Here is a 16,398-nt window from a genome sequence, read left to right as displayed (position 1 = left end):
CAGTCTTTGCAATGGTACGAAAGGTCGGGTAGTTCGAATAGTTCAAAAAAGTCCGTTTTCCCAGTCTTGCTTGGCGTTGTCTTCTGTCTCCCCTTTTGTGCTGCCTGGTGGGTATACTCGTCCACGCCCCGGACGATAGAGAGGATAGAGAGGGATAGAGGTCGGAGAAGAGATAGGAGAGGATTCTTTCTTGCTGGTTTCTTTGTGTTAGAGCGTGGGTCCCCACAGTGTGTCCCTTGCTGGGTGTCTAGATTCTGCGCCTAGGGGGGTTTATGTGATGATAGGTAGAGGTCTGGGGCCCCCATATGTTTGACTGCCTGTGTGTTTTCGGTGAGTGTTTCGCTGTAATGTTATCTGCCCCTCTTAGGAATGTGACCCAGTTGAGCCACGCCTGTGGTGTAGCTTTCGTGGTGTCTTTCCAGTTGCTTAGGATTATTTTGACTGCAGCCGTCAGCAGTAGGTCAATGAGGTCACGGTCTTCTGTTGTTGTGATGGACGGGGATGCAAAGCCCAGGACTAGACTTGGGAAATCTATGTGCATGGCTACCCCAGTGATTTCATTGATAAGCTTCCCAATTCGATCCCAGAATTCCTTGATCTGAGGACAGCTGAGCAGAGGATGTTCTAAATCTCCCCTTCCTTTGTCAAATTTCCAGCATGTGTCACTCTCTCGGATCCCCAGGGTGGACAGGCGGGCCGGTGTCCAGTTTGCCTTATGCACTAACCAGTATTTGGTCTGATTTAGCGATGGAGTTATCTTTTTTCTAGTGGTCGATCTCCATAATTCTGCTTTCTCGGTCTCGCTTAGTTCCTTCCCTGCTAAAGTCCCCCAGAAGTTTGTGACCTTATCGTTGAGTTTGGTGTTTTTGGGGCGGAGGGCTTTGTATAGGTGAGCTGCTTGGTGTCCTAATGTGTTGAGACTGGCTGCAAGTTGTATGAGCGATGGTGTCCGGCTGTTGAGGTTTGCCTTCCTAATTGCTACTTTGATTTTCAGGAAGTTGTAGAGTTCTATGTTTTGCAGGTTGTGCGTTTCCTTGAGTGTGTCGAAAGTTGTGTTCGCGCCCTGTCTCTGAAGGTCTTGGGCCGTGGATATACCATGTCTGTACCATTCATGCATGTCTAGAACCTTATCCCTGTATCTTAAAATAGGGTTGTGCCAGAGGGATTCAAATTGGCCTCCCCTGATGCTTGTTGTCAGTAGTTTGTCGACGCTCAGAAGAGCTGTCTTTGTGTTCTTGAGGACAGGGTTGTCCTTCACTGCTGGGTGTCGTGTGGCTGTGAGGAGGGTGATGGGGTTCATGCCTTTTAGTAGTCCACGCTCAAATGTTAGCCATGCTGGGGTGTATTCCTGTCTTGGGTCTAGCCAGTGTAGCCCCTGTCTGGCTATGCATGCTATCTGGAATCGTTTGAAATTCGTTATGTTCAGGCCGCCCTGATCTTTTGATAGCCTTGGCTTGTGTAGGCTTATTCTGGGTTTTTTTCCTCCTCCACAGGAAGTTGTTTAGTACCTTGTCTAGTTTCTTGTGGAAGCCCTCTGTGTTAGTCAGTGGGAGCATGGTTAGCATATAATTGACCATCGGTGTGAGCATCATTTTTATTGCTTCTATCCTCCCCCACCATGTTGTGAATTTGGGGGACCACCCTTCTTCCCTGTCCTTAATTTTCTGTATTGTTGCGTGTTCGTTGTGTTCCAGTGTCGTTCTTAGGTCTCTCTCAAAGAGGATACCCAAATATTTTATGGGTTTCGGTTGCCATGTTAGTCCTGACGTTCCTAATACCGTTCTTGTTGTGTGGATGTTTAAAGGTTCGCACTCCGATTTGTCCTTGTTGAGTTTGTACCCCGAGACCTGGGCGTATTTGTCAATGGTGTCAGTCAGTGCTTTGATGGATCTCTCTGGGTCTTCTGTGACTATTAGTACGTCATCCGCGTATGCCGCTAGCTTAAAAGTTTCTCCCCCTATTGGTATCCCCACAATATCCACATTAGTTCTGATCATCGTGAGGAGCGGTTCTATGGCTAGTAGGAATAGGGCTGGTGACAGAGGGCATCCTTGTCTAGTTCCCCTACCCAGGTTGAGTATGTTTGATGTGCCACCGTTGACCACCACCCTTGCTTTGGGGTCCTCGTGTAGAGCCATCACCATCTTCCTATAGTTTGGACCTAACCCGAATTTCCCCATACAACGGTCTAAGAAAGGCCATGAAACTCTATCGAAGGCTTTCTCAGCGTCCAGGGCTATCATGACTGCTGCGTTGTCGCTTCGGGAGGAGTGGTTAATTATGTGGCATAGAAGTCTCGTATTGTCGTGTGACATGCGGTTTTTGAGGTAGCCTACTTGAGAGTTGTGTATGAGTTTCGGTAGGTATGCGTTGAGTATGTTGGCCAATATTTTTGCGTAGATTTTGCAGTCCACATTTATGAGGGAGATCGGTCTAAAGTTCTTCGCCTCTGTTGTGACCTTCCCTTCTTTTGGTATAACAATTATGTTTGCCTCAGCCATTGAGGGTGTCATGCGTCCGCTCTGGGCACATTCTGTGAATACCTCTTTCATTGTGGTTTTGAGTGTGTTTAGGTACTGCTTATAGAAGCCAGCTGTGAAACCATCTGGCCCCGGTGCTTTATTATCTTTGAGGCTTTGCGTGGCTTTCTCTATCTCATCCTCCATTATGGTCATTTCTAGGATGTCTCGTTCTTGGTCTGATAGTGTGGGTGTGGTTATGTTCTCTAGCAGCTCTTTGCCCCCATCCTTCTTTAGTGTTTCGTCTTTGGTGTACAGTCCCTCATAGAGGTCCCTGAAGACCTCTAGATGTCTTTGTTTGAGGTCTGGGACTTGCTGTGTTTGTCTTTGATGGCTCCTATCGTGTGGTGTTTCTGTTTTCCTCTCAGGTAGGATGCTAGGTTTTTGCCCGCTTTGTTTGCAGTGCAGAGGTTAATAGATTTGTATTTATTAATCCAAGTGCCTGCTCTTTCACTCAGTATTCTGTTAAGTTCGTACTTCAATTTGGTCAGGTTCGTGAGTGTGTTCTTATCTTCTATTCTGGCTATGTGGCTGTTCTCAAGTTTTTTAATCTCTTTCTCTAGGTCTGCAATTCTCTTGTTCCTGTCTTTGTTCATCCTGCCCTTAAGTGTCATGACTGTTCCCCGGATGGTGGCCTTCAGGGCGTCCCATAGTACTTCCCTGTTTGTGTCTGGTGTGTCGTTCATTAGTAAGTATTCTTTTATCGCCTCCTCTATCTTGGCTTTCGCTGAGGTGTGTTGGAGCAGGCTGTCATCGAATCGCCATCTGTGGGTTGGCTTTTCGTTGTGCTTGCCCGATAGTGTTAGGCTTATGTGCGAGTGGTCTGATACTGTTCTGGGTCCTATCTCTGTGTGGTCTATGAGGTGGGTGTGTGTTTCTGACATTAGGATGTAATCTATTCGGCTATATGAGTTGTGTGTGTTGGAGTAGAATGTGTACTCTCTGGCATCTGGGTTGCTTATGCGCCATGGGTCTCTTAGTCTTAGTTTGGAGCAGAGGTTCTTTAGGATGTTGGGATTGCTTGTTGATTGGCTTGGTCTGTATGGGTGCTTGTCAATTGCTGGGTCAAGAACTTGGTTCATATCTCCTGCGACGATCAGCAGATCTCCTAGCGGTAGTGTATATAGTTGTGCACCTACTCCCTCCCAGAATGATCTGTCTTCACTGTTGGGACCATATATGTTTGCTACATGGAATGTCTCCCCCGCTCTTCTGAGAGTCGTTATAAGCGTTCTTCCTTGGGTGTCTGCTTGAGAGTCTACAACTTCTATTTTGGAGTTTTTGCTTATGATTGTTACTACCCCATTCTTCTTATTCTGTGCTGGTGAGCCCTGCACCTCGCCTATCCAACTGGCCCCTATGCGCCTGATGTCCTCTGCTTGTAATCTCGTTTCTTGGAGCACATATATGTCACTTTTAAGTTTCCTGAGGTGTTCGAGCACCTTCCTCCTTTTCACCGGGCTATTCAGACCCTTGATGTTTAGGGACACTATTTTAATGTCAGACGCTATGCTGCTCTGGTTGCTGTTTGTCATTTACACTGCTTTGTTTTTCGCATTACCAGTGGCCTTCCTCTGCGTCTTTTTGGTCTCAGAGTTGTGTGTGGGTCCATCCCCCTACGCTTGCGTGTATTGCTCCTCCATGTGAGTGTATAGAGAAAGAGAAAGTAGAGAAAAAGTAGATGATAGTAAGTAGGCCCATGTATGTGCTCCCCGCTCCCCCCGCTTCCTTCGCCCCCTCTCCCCCACCCGTCCCTCCCGCCTCCCCCCTTCCCTTACTTGCTGAGTGGGTGTGCGACGACAAAGTTCCTTCGCTCCGCATCTTTCCCTGAGGTAGAGTTAGTTTCCTTCCTCGGTGTAGCTTGATGTGAGGAGAAAATGAGACCAAGGAAAGAGCAAAGGCACCGTCTTCCTCCGCATCGTGATTGTCTCGTTCAAGTTGTGCCTTAGTTGACCTTGGGTGTATTGTTCTCGCTGCAGACTTCTGGAAAGCCTTGATCTGTAGTCCTGGATCTGCAGCCGGGCTCTTGAGTCTGGTTATAATTCCTTTTAGGTCTCGGCTTGGCGAAAGCACCGCATGCGCTGCTCGGCCATGCAGAGGCCTTTTGGAATCGATACGATTCCAGCGTGCACACAGGGAGACAAAACATGTGCATGCGAGGATTGGATGCATTACTGGTGGCATGATACACTGGGACTTTTTTTTTTTGCTGCCAGTAAAGGCACTCCCCGCGTGCACATCTTCTGTCCGTCCGATGACGGGCAGCGCTTGTTTGAACCTACCAGTCTGTATTGTGCATTGCTTTGAAAAAAGAGCCTGCAGACTTAACCATTGTGTGTGAACGCTACAGAGATGTGACGAGTGCTCTGGCGTTTTCTAATGGTCCTCTCTCGATTTTTGTTTTGGCTTCACTAAGGTATATCTATGTTAGCCTAAAATAGATGTCCAATTATTTTGAGTATGATTTTGATCAAGCAATCTGAACATTGTTGGAAATAAGTTGTTACTCTAAACTTGCAGCATCTGTAAAACGAAAACATGCATATAAACCTAACTTAGTTTAAATACAGACAATGTGTTTTCTGTCGCCTTAAGTCACTCACCAGATTATTGGTGTGCTATAGATTTAGCATTGTGAATATTTTATAGATGGTACCTCTGACTGCTAGATGTGCCTCTTTTATTTTGTTATAATAAAACGATTTATAAAATGTGTAATGAAAAACAAACCTTGTTTCCATTTCTCTCACAGAAATCCCAGCTCGTTTATTGACTGTTTGGTTTGTGCGTGTTTGTATGTATGAGTGTATGTGTATTTGTGAATGAATGTTGTGAAATGGGGGGTGGGTGAGCAGGTGTCAGCATGTGAATGCATGGGTGAAAGTGAGTGTGTATGTGAGTGCATGCACACCCCACTCCCCTCTCGGTTGTACTGAGCGGCACTCATTGCCTGCCTCTCTGCCTCATTCCTCCCCCTGCTCCGGGCTGCTGGGGAAGCCCAAAAGAGAGGGACCAGGAACCAGTGCAGCCCCCGGAGCAGCCCAGCAGCAGCAGTATATTTATTCTGCGATTTGCTCTTTTTCTGCCCTTCCCTAAATTAGTTATGGTTTTGACCTTCTCTCTTGTATTTTTAGCTCTGTCGCACTTTGCCCTTCTCTGTGCTCCACTTTCTCTCTGCTCTCTTATACTGCCTCTTCCCATTCCTATCACTCTGTCCTTGTCATCTCCTCTTCAATATCTGTCTTCTTCCACTGCCTATCATCTGATGTCATTTTGTTCCTGCAGTATTGCTTGTTGGCCCCTCTCCATCTGCTGCACTTTTTCTCTTTCTCTATCTCGCCTCCAGACTAATTCTTGTTCTGAAGTTCTCACCACCATATTTTGTTTTGGTATGTCTCACCATAACTAACTATCTATCTATCTATCTATCTATCTATCTATCTATCTATCTATCTATCTATCTATCTATCTATCTATCTATCTATCTATCTATCTATCTATCTATCTATCTATCTATCTATCTTTTTATCTATTGTCTGTCTGTCTATCTGTCTAATATTTCTTGGTTTAACCGTCACACCACTACTCTTTCCGCAGTTGCTCCCTTCACTTATTTCTGTATTTCTTACCCCCAAATTCCAGATGGATGTTTCCTTAAACATATTTTTGGCCTTACCTCATTTCTATCCTTCCGTCTCTCTCTCGCTCTACTCTTTTTACTGCAGCTGTCTCACTACAATTTTGTTTTCGGGCCTCCTCTCAACTGCCATCTGCTCTCTCTTGTCCTTGCACAATGCTTTTTTCTGTATCCCCTCTGCCTTGTCACTAATGCCTTCTATTCTCTCTTCTCCCTCTCTCCTCGCCAGTGTTTCAGCTAATGTTTAGGTCGAACCTGTAGCAGCGCGCATGCAAAAAAAAGCATTTTGCTATTGGTGTTGGATTAATATTACTAATGCCAATTTCTCAAACTTTATTAATACGAGAACTATTGCATTGCAAATGCTTGTTAGAATGTTGGTAGGCATCATCAAACCAGGACATATTTTTCTGTTTTGTTGGGGGTAGGTGGGATGGGTGTGGTGTTGCATGACTTTCTATACAAAAGAGATGTTTTTAAGTATCGGAGGTTTTGAAAGGACAGCCATGTTGTGTTACTGTTTTTTTCTATGTCATGATTGTGTCCAGACTATTCTCTCCAATCCTTTCTATACCTTCCATTTCAGTCTTATCTGGAGCCAATATTCCACGTGCTGGTTACATCTCGACATTCTGATTGTCTTTAATTTCAAGGAAGACAGTGTTATGGACACTGTTTTGTTTTGGGGTATTGTGGCTCATTTAAGGGATTCATAGGGCATTCTTTAGTTCAGTGCCTTTACCTCTGAATTGTTCCAATTTCCCCCTTTTTATTGACATTCATAGAAAAAGCAATACAATGTTTAGTTTTCTGCAGGATTGCTAATTTTTGCACTTCATGCGGAGATCCAGTCTTTCTTAATTGCTGTGCATAGACAATTTTTATTCTTAGAACTTGTTTCCCTGGTAGAAATATATCAAGGGCATGAATAATTTCATGGTGATTGTCCCAGTATCTGGTTTTGAGAAGATGTCGATCCTGAAGGTGATATGCAAGCTACCACTGTTTCTTGTACTGCCAGCGGAGTTGCATATTTGGTGCAATTCGCTTGGCATAACTCAGGGTGTGGGATCCGTGTTTACTATCGGACTATCATTTTGTGATTTGTAAGAAGCTCAGTCAAGTACAGATATCCTAGTTTTAGGGAATTGTGGCCACATTCCACAATAGGGCATATATTTTTATTTCCTGAATTGGTGCTTTCACGCTCTTTGTGTGGCCAACCACTAGTTAAGTTAGACTTGATCCCAGGGTTACTATGGTTGTTGTATGCACAGAGGCAGGGAATTTGCTGTATCCCAGGCCGGCTTAGATCGCTCAATCATGCTTTGGGAGGTCTCAGCTGCTGGTGGAGCTCTCACTTCCTTTTAGTGGTGGGCTGCCAGGCAACCTGACTGTCATAATTTCTAGTTTTATTTTTTTCATGTATCGTGTGTCAAATAATAAGGCAAACTTGGAGCAGCAGCAGCTTGCAGTTATCTACTTTTGTGGTTGTGTAGCATATGAGTTTGGTTATTCAGTTTTTAAAGGAATCTTTTGCAGAAGTGCACTATCCCCGGTGGAATGTGCTTATTTCTTTTATCCGGTTAGTCTGGGAATTATTTTAGCTTATGTGATTTCCTTGGTAATCCTTTGCACACTCCCCATCTTTCAGTTTTTTAGGTTATGTAAAGATAGGGTCGTTTCTCTAGGATACTGCCATTTACTTATTCTACCTGTTCTGTGAGGCAAGTATATTAGCCACACCCTATCTGTCATTTGTATCAGGAAACTCTGCTATGGTTGTTTCCATTGTCCATTTTTTTGGACAATAATTGCCACCCATGGGTGTTTTGAGATTCACTGACTGCTTGCGGGAGAGAGTACAAATAAATATGACATATTTAATGGTGTATCAAATGGATGGAGATTGGTGGAGATCACTGGGGTAACTGCAGTGACTGCTGTGACAAAATGCACATTGCCAAAATGTTGTTTCATTACTGTCTTGGTAAAGTCGGCTATTGCATAGCTTCCTGGTGTCAGAGTAATAAAGATGAATTTCCCGATGGGTGTGCTATTTTATTGGTCCCATCTCTCAAATGCTGGACTCTCCAGGGCATTGAAAGATCTGTCACTGTGGAAATGCACCAGGCTTTGGTAGCTTTACTTATTAATTCTTTATTTTTGGATCCCAGTTATATCAGTTCTTAACAGACATTGATGGTCCTTAGCCTTCTGGGTGACTGATGTAACGTGCAAAGAGCTATGTGCACTAGGGTACTCGCTGTGTGTTAGCTAGTTGTCACCATCTCCTTCTCCATCTCCATCACTTTTTTTGCCTATTTCTCTCCAGGTTGTGGTCCATAGTTAGCCTCTCCTTTAGTAGGCACACTTGAATTTCCTCTATGATCAGTCCCCAATTAAGTGAGAACTTGTCTTATGGCTCATCTTGAGAACTTGGGGGTGAATCTCCTCTTGGAGCAAGTTAGTTCGATTCCATTGACACCAAGGCAGGCACCCAAGCTCCCAATGTGTGAGATCCCAAGTAGTGAGGAATTGATCTGATCACATGAGGTGTGACTAACATGGCTGGTAGCCACTGGTGGTACATCACTTCCCTATCTCTCTAAGACATGACTGGTGTCAGATTTACCACCGCTGGCAACAATAACACTCCAGGTCATAGTTTGTTTCACTAATACTCCCACTTCTAGAATGTTTTTTTTTTGTTGCACCTCAGAGCCATGACTCAGTGCTCTCCTCTTCCATATGGTTCACACGCATAACCCCCTTTCAACCACTACCTATCTTGAATTATATAATTTAATATATCTTTGATGTGTGAGCTGTCTGAAATGCCTAGACCAGGGTTTGCTAACCTTTTCTGCAATAATAACTACTCATGTTCAATGAAAATCATCCGGAGCTACTAATGTTATAAATGTAACAGTGACCACATCAGACTAGATTACATTATTGGCCAGAATGATGCATGAATACCAGAAGTGATTACCTCAGCGCATCAGGCATGGTTGCCACCAGTAATGTATGAAAAAAGGTAATAACATTAGTTATGTCTCCCCAACTTCGAATGATTTGTCATTCAAATAATAGCTCTAAATTTATTTTGAAAATACAGCAAATTTTCTTCCTTATCAGATTATGATTTCTGAAAATATACAACCTTCCATCTTGAATACACACTTTTCAATGTAGATATATATAAAAACAGCCAATAAAAAGCTTCAAATTTAATAGGCACACAGGAGAGCTTCTTACAGGTAGCTGGTGAGCTACTGGTAGCGCTCAAGCTACTTATTGGAGACACCTGACCTAAACTGTAATCAGGTGTACTGTGGAAAATATTAGTCAATATTTAAAGTACTGACCAAAAAACGTATGTGGGTCAACAATAAATGTCAATGGGGTGAGTATCGTTGTTACATTGCAGATCAGTACTTCAGGTTACATTGCATCAGTATGCAACAAAAAAAAAATAATATATATATATATATATATATATATATATATATATGTATATATATATATATTTTTTATGTAGCACAATAATAAATGCTCAAAATATTTTACATTGTATTTAAAAATAATTAATTTTCTAAACGTATCAATACTTACTTCTTTTTTTAATTTTTCAATTAATTAATTATAAATTAGTTTCATGTTATGTGTTCCTTAACTTTAAAAACTCAATTTACTGCTAAACACTATTGATCTGTACATGCGTAAAGCTCCTTAGTGCCCTTAAACTCTGTGCATCGGTAAACCATAAATACTTCTTGCTACCACATTCAGGAACCCTGGAAAACGTTAGTAGCCATTAATATCTCCCCCCCCCCAGGAACCTTACAAATCCATTCTACCCATAACTAATAACCATCCCAGAACACTAAAACGTCTCTGAACACAAAAATATTTTTAATACCCTTAAACATTACCTAAAACATTTTACTACCCCTAAAAAGTTCTCATCCCTGAGTGCTAAAAACCTTTTACTACCCCTAAACACTACCCATCCCTAAACCAAAAAAAGTATTTAACATGTCTTTGAGTGTTTAATTTTTATTTTTCAGGCCACAAAGCGAAGTGAAGAGACACCTCAGGGGCTCCCTGCTTTCCATCTGAAGAGCATACAGTTCCAGTTCAGAGTGCCTTATAAAATTATAGGAAGCTATTCTTGGGTCATAGATTCAATGATCCAGGAAACATACAGCTGTTTATAAATGTTTAATGATGCTGGCAGGCGGCGGCAAACCCTGCAGCCCACCACAATATTAAGAACAATGGCTGGTGGTGCCCCTGCCCATTCTAGACAGACCTGTTTTGAACAGCAAAGAAATATAAAATATAAAAGCCCTGATAGGGCATTACCCCTGCACGAGCAGTGAATGAAAAATAAGTGGCTCCTGACATTCATTTGTTATTCGCACAAAGTTTATAATAAGTTCAGAGCAGGGGGGGCAAAGGCCCTGTTGCCTCTGCTGGCTCCACATCCATCACCCTTCATTAGTGATGACAAGAACTTGCTATTTTGTTCCACTGAATACCCTGATGCCCACCCAGGGCACCCACAATGCCGGCTTCCTTTCTTTGCACATGCCCGAGAGCAAAGTTGTGTTCCCTGCCCGGGAATGCTGCCAGTGATCAAAGTTTACACTCCCTGTCTGCATTTTCCAAGATAGAGAAAACAGCAGTGTATTTCCAGCCTACATTTTCCCATATAGGGAGCACAGTAGTCTCCTTGGGACATGGTCCATGGGACACCGCTTTAATTCGGCCTCAAAGCGATAGGGTCCACGGTATGGTCCCAAGGCTTGGGGAGGGGACCTGATGTTTCCCTACCTCCCAAAAAACAATGAACCTTGGGGTTGGAGTCCCCAGGGCCTCCTTAAGGCTGTAAGGAAATAAGGCTTGGGTGGTGGGACACATGCACCCTCCCCAAAACTATAGGTTTGGCCCTGGAAGATGGGGTTTCTGGTATCTTAAAAAGACTGGAAGTAGGGACCACCTGCCCTCATCCCCAAAAGTAGGGGGATGAGGTCTGTTGGGCAAAAAATGTACTTGTGGGGGTGGGCCATGTGCCCCCTCTAAAAAAAAAATGTGCGTTGTCACCCTGACTTATTTTGCAAAAGATATGGAGCTCATCATTTATTTATCAGCGGAGCCCCAGATCTGCCAAAAAATAAAATCACGGTGGGGAAACCCCGGCCTAACCTGGACCTGAGTCCATGAGTACTAAAATCACTGCTGCAACATCTTTGTTGATGTAGGGCCAGCCAATTAGATCTTATCTTTAGATCTGTGGAGCCTCAGGTGAACTGATTTACACCAAATCACAAAAAGCATGCTTTCTGGTTCAAAATCTAGCTTTCTGCAAAATGCTTTGATGTAATGGTAGCATAACCTATAGCAGCATTTCCGAAACCGTGGGTTGTGACACACTGGTTGGTCGCAAGCTGATTATTGGTGGGTTGAGAAAGTCCAAGCATTAAATAAGGATGCCTTTAAATTTCTATTCCTATTTTGGCACATTTGCTTGTGCTTCAAAGTCCGAGGTCAAATGTCAGGCTGCTTTATTCTTTTAACATTGAGATTTCTGTTTACTTATCTTTCTCTGACTGCAAAGTGGCAGGAGGTTTAAAGTGAATTATCTGACAATCTTGCTGGAGTACAGGGAGGTTGAAGGAAAGGCTGTAGGATGTTTATTTTTTTGCAACACGCGACAAAATGTACATATCTGTAAATTAACTTTATGCATTCAGCAACAATGAAACACATTTTATGTAAGTCTGAAGTGTGCTGGAGATTTTAATGGGATCAACACAATCGAGACGCTTAACTTAGTGATGCACAAATGATACATGTGCACATAAACCTGATTTTCATACACTCTCATTTGTAGGTTACAAAGTTTATCAGTAAAACAGTATGCCTGTGCAAATTTGGGAGCCATTTCAATGGCATTGTGCAACCTCCTGTTGATTTCAGTACATTCCAATATCGCCCGCTTCATGTCCATTAAAGATAGGTGGGTCGCGAACGTTTGTTGTTCTAAAAAGTGGCTCATGGGGCTTAAAAGTTTGGGTCCACTCCTCTATGGGACTTCTCACTGTCTTTTCTTTCCTCTTGTAAGCCAATTGCCATAAACAACACATAATATTTAAATTTACCATTCTTGTGTTGTAAAATGGTGTGCATGATTATTGCAATATTTTTACAAAAAAAAGACATTCAAACAAGTATTCTGTATAAATGGAATGATGCAAAATGTCAAATAGCGTTTGATAAAATTGTATAAAACAGAAAGGGACTGAAGTTATGTTTCATGTTATGACACGTGCTATGACTGAGCGACTAATCATGCAGCTTCATCTGATTTTACTTTCTTTATAAATCACTTAAAAATACCTTCTGCACAGAGTGGGATGTCACAGGATTCATGCCGCACTTCGGGGCTTTTGGTGAAACACCACGGTCCTCCTTCTTCTCCTCGTGGGTTACGGCAGTAGTTTTCCCTCAAGTCTTTACCTCGGTAGCTCGAAGGCAAAAAGCTAGTTTTAAAATGACAATCATTACAGCATAAGAGCATGCAAATCATATTTGAGCCAGCATCAGTTCTGAATCAACTTCTGTCTCACATTTCCCTATAGCCACATCTACTTTGCCTCTCTAAATAAGAGTTTGATGTCTTAATTAACAAATGGTATAACCTTGTTCCTTTGTGGCATTTAGAAGGAACTTGTACAGCTTTTGTGCATTTACAGAAAAGGTAGGTCCTTTAGCAACAGATGCCAAAAAGAGAAGTGCGACCACCATTGGACAGTCTTCTATTACTGAAATGCACGACTTTTCCCTTTCATTATAAAGTATGCAGTGGACATGTCAGAAGTGCTGTATGACAGAGAAAGTCCTGCCTTGTTAAATTGTGTTTTTAAGAGTTATTTATATATGTGTCAACTTCTTCTGTCTTTGTCAAACTTTGAAAAATGGACTTGGAGAAAGAGGGGAGGGGAAGTTATGTTCGTTTCATTTACATTAAGTTACTGGTTGTTATTTTATGTATGTAACATTTAATCTGCAGAAACCACTTCCAAGTGCTAGAGATGTGGCAGAGGGGAAAAGTACCCAAAAGAGCAAGAATGACATTAGAACCCATATTGCAGAGTACCAAACGTGTTTTTTCAAATTTCTCAGTTTGTAACAAGGATTTTTTTTAAATGTATAGAAACGCTAGTCACCCTACTGACAATCAAGACATTGCTCTACACTAGAAAACAAGAGACAAACAGCTATATTTCAAGTGGCCCTAAAATCACCTCATCCAGCATGAATATCCACAGTTTATTTCAAACTGGGCCTAGAAGGGTAAAGAGAGTCATCGCTCTTTCTTTCTCTTTGTTGTCACTGTTTGCAAGCTCCACCTTCAAATCACAAACTAGCTCAACCATTGTGTCTTTAAGGGTAGCCCTAAGGTAAACAAAAAGTGGAGGTGGAAGGCCTGAATTAAGCTCAGGCACTGCTTATAAGTTAGTATTTTCGTCTTTCATTTGATTCCTCACTTACACATCCCATCAATGACATGCACCTGAGGTTCTACATTGACCATTACCTCTAATTCACAAAACACATAATAAAGAATTTCAAGGTGTCCTGCCATCAACTATAATCATCTGTGCTTTATAAAATGTGGCCTATCAAATTCCATTGATCAATACAGGCAGTAGATCTGTCATACATTCACTGGTTAATGTCCTGTGTATCTGTACTCTCTGATAGGACCACCATATGCCACAAATTTCCTTCTTGGACTCTCCACCCTCATCCACAGCACAAACCTGATATTACTAGAAACATCCAAGGCACAGATAGAACAAGTAGGAAGACAGGTCACTTGCTCCTACGCTTCAGTCTCTGCATCTGTACGTAGCATACATCTGCCCTTCACCGATGGGTTTCTAAATGCCCCCAAATGAATCGAAGGTATGATTGTGTAAGGCACCTATAAAATTACAGAAAAAACACTTGACGCGTTGAGATGTTTGCTGTGGTATTATTAGAACTGTTGATTATCAATCAATCAGGGAATTGCAAAGCATGCTACTCAGCCGTGAGGGACTCAAGGCGCTGGTGGGGGAGAGGGGTGAGGGGATGCATTTCTGAGTCAGCCTAAGAGCAGGTCTTGAGGCTCTTCCTGAAGGTGTGTAGCGTGGAGGAGCGTTTGATGTTGAGCGGGAGCTCATTCCAGGCCTTTGCCGCGACCTAGGAGAAGGCTCTCCACCTGCTTCGGTTCTGTGGATGCATGGGGTTTCTGCTAAGGCAAGGCTCTCCCACAGGACCACCAGGGATGAGGCGCAAGTAGGAGCCTGCAGGTAGAGGATGGCCACAAACACCTACTTAGCAGCAAGGTGAAGGGGCAGTGGCAGTGGCACTACAGCTGAGCTGCAGGGCTAGAGAGCTAGGTCTCTGACCAGGAGGTCGGAGGTCTTGATTAGAATGGTATTTTCGCTTCATGATATTTCCGTTCTTAAAAAATTAACATGTAATTGGTTATAAAGATAGCAACATTATTAAACATTTTAAATAATATTTAAATCATCATTACTAGTTTCCCACTTGTCATTATACATTATTCCAATAAAGGAAATAGTAGCTGTAGGAAAGTAGGATCTGCTTTTATGGTCACCCCCACTTTTTGCCTGGTGCTAAGCTGTTATTGACTAGTCTGACTGGGATCCCGCTAATCAGGACCCCAGTCAATTTGCTTTCTCCCTTAAATTGTTATGTTCAGTACTTAGGTACATCCCAGATTGGATACTGGGGTACCCTTATCCATCCCTTGTATATGGTACTAAGGTACCCATCGCATAGGTATCCCAGATGTACCCCAGGGCTGAAACATGCATTATGCCACTCATGATAGACCATTCAAAATAGAACTACTGGCCTGCCATTGCAGCCTGTGTAAGCTACTGCTAGCACCACTTACTAAAGATATAGTTTTTCTATATCTAGGGTCACTGCACTTAAAACCTATACCTTACCCCGATAGCAGGCCTTATCAATCCTAAAGGCAGGGTGCTTGGTTCTAAATATGAGGGTGCTCTGCATGAGAAGGACACACCTATAGCCTACGGAGTACATGTTTCCCAGTTGTAAGTGAAGCAGCCATATACTCTATAGAGGGGCACTGTGTAATTACGAGATGACAATCTCGAAGCTGGCTGCAAAGAATCCTATCAAGTTTGGCATCAAACATGTTAGAATCATACCCCCACACTGAAAACGGTGTGGGAGGTATGATTCCAAGCACTGGAAGAGCCCTCCGTTAGGCTCTCAGTGCTCCCGGTACCAGTCTTCTAGACCCGGACGGCACAAAATGGTTGCTGTCGACCGGAGTCACAAATTCTGCCCTCTTGCTGCTGAGCCAAGCTCGAGCTAGGAAAGGCAGAACAATAACTATCATGACCACCTCCCAGACAGGATTTAGTGTATTGGAGCCTGTTGGGTGCGCTTGCCAGCGCCACTCAGTCTGCATGAAGGGCACATTTTGTGTCCCCATGCATATTCCAATTCAAAACAGCTCAGAGAGCTGTTGGCTCCCGCTCTGGCACGAAACTGGACAAAGGACATGTGAGTAACTTCCCCCTGCCCAGCCCCTCCCCTGGGAGGGTTCTCTGAATCGTCCCAACCCTTTCCTTAGGGCACTTAAGGGCTTACCTGGGTGTAGATCCCTAGATTCGTTGTGGGACAAGATTCAGATCAGACACAACTTCCACTTCCACTGTCTGGGCACCTTCTTCAACTTATGCGGTGGTTGCATTTGCCAAGGTTTTTTGGTGCTCCCACTAGACACCAACCCCTCAGCACTTGACATCCAATGTGAGATAGCTTGTGCATGGCTCAGAGTCTTCCTCAGCTTCGCCTAGGCCTCACAGCAGCAGAGTCAAGGTCCTCGTGAACTCTCCTGCAACTCCCAACATTGGTGGGCATTCATCTTAAAGATCTCCTGGTCACTCCTGATGGACATAGACTCTGTCCCCTCTGCTTGCAGGTACCTCTCAACTGGAAAACTCCTTCAGATTTCTCCTGACACTTTCTCCTTCTTCAGCAGTGGCACTTTTCTGAAGTCCTCCATTGTGTTTGACATTGGTTTCCAATACCACTTCACACTTATGCACCCGGCTTCCCTGGTGAAGGTAACATGGGTACTAGGATATCCACGGATGAGGTGGCGCTGCAACT

General features: G+C 43.3%; 1 protein-coding gene across 4 annotated transcripts in view; it reads right to left on the bottom strand.

The window, feature by feature from the left end:
- The window catches only part of HGF (hepatocyte growth factor), a 479,128-nt gene that overhangs the window by 220,846 nt on the left and 241,884 nt on the right, over window positions 1-16,398 (bottom strand). For 3 of the 4 annotated variants that reach the window (XM_086919817.1, XM_086919823.1, XM_086919811.1), the window contains exon 5: window positions 12,565-12,707. In XM_086919817.1, the coding sequence (XP_086775943.1) occupies window positions 12,565-12,707 (143 nt within the window). The remainder of the gene's footprint in view (window positions 1-12,564; window positions 12,708-16,398) is intronic. The other variant, XM_086919814.1, reaches the window with a different exon arrangement.

Source organism: Lissotriton vulgaris, chromosome 1_1, assembly GCF_964263255.1.
Source record: "Lissotriton vulgaris chromosome 1_1, aLisVul1.2, whole genome shotgun sequence".
Classification (NCBI taxonomy): Eukaryota; Metazoa; Chordata; class Amphibia; order Caudata; family Salamandridae; genus Lissotriton; species Lissotriton vulgaris.
The sequence above is the reverse complement of the archived record's forward strand: the minus strand, read 5'-3'. Positions and strand labels throughout refer to the sequence as shown.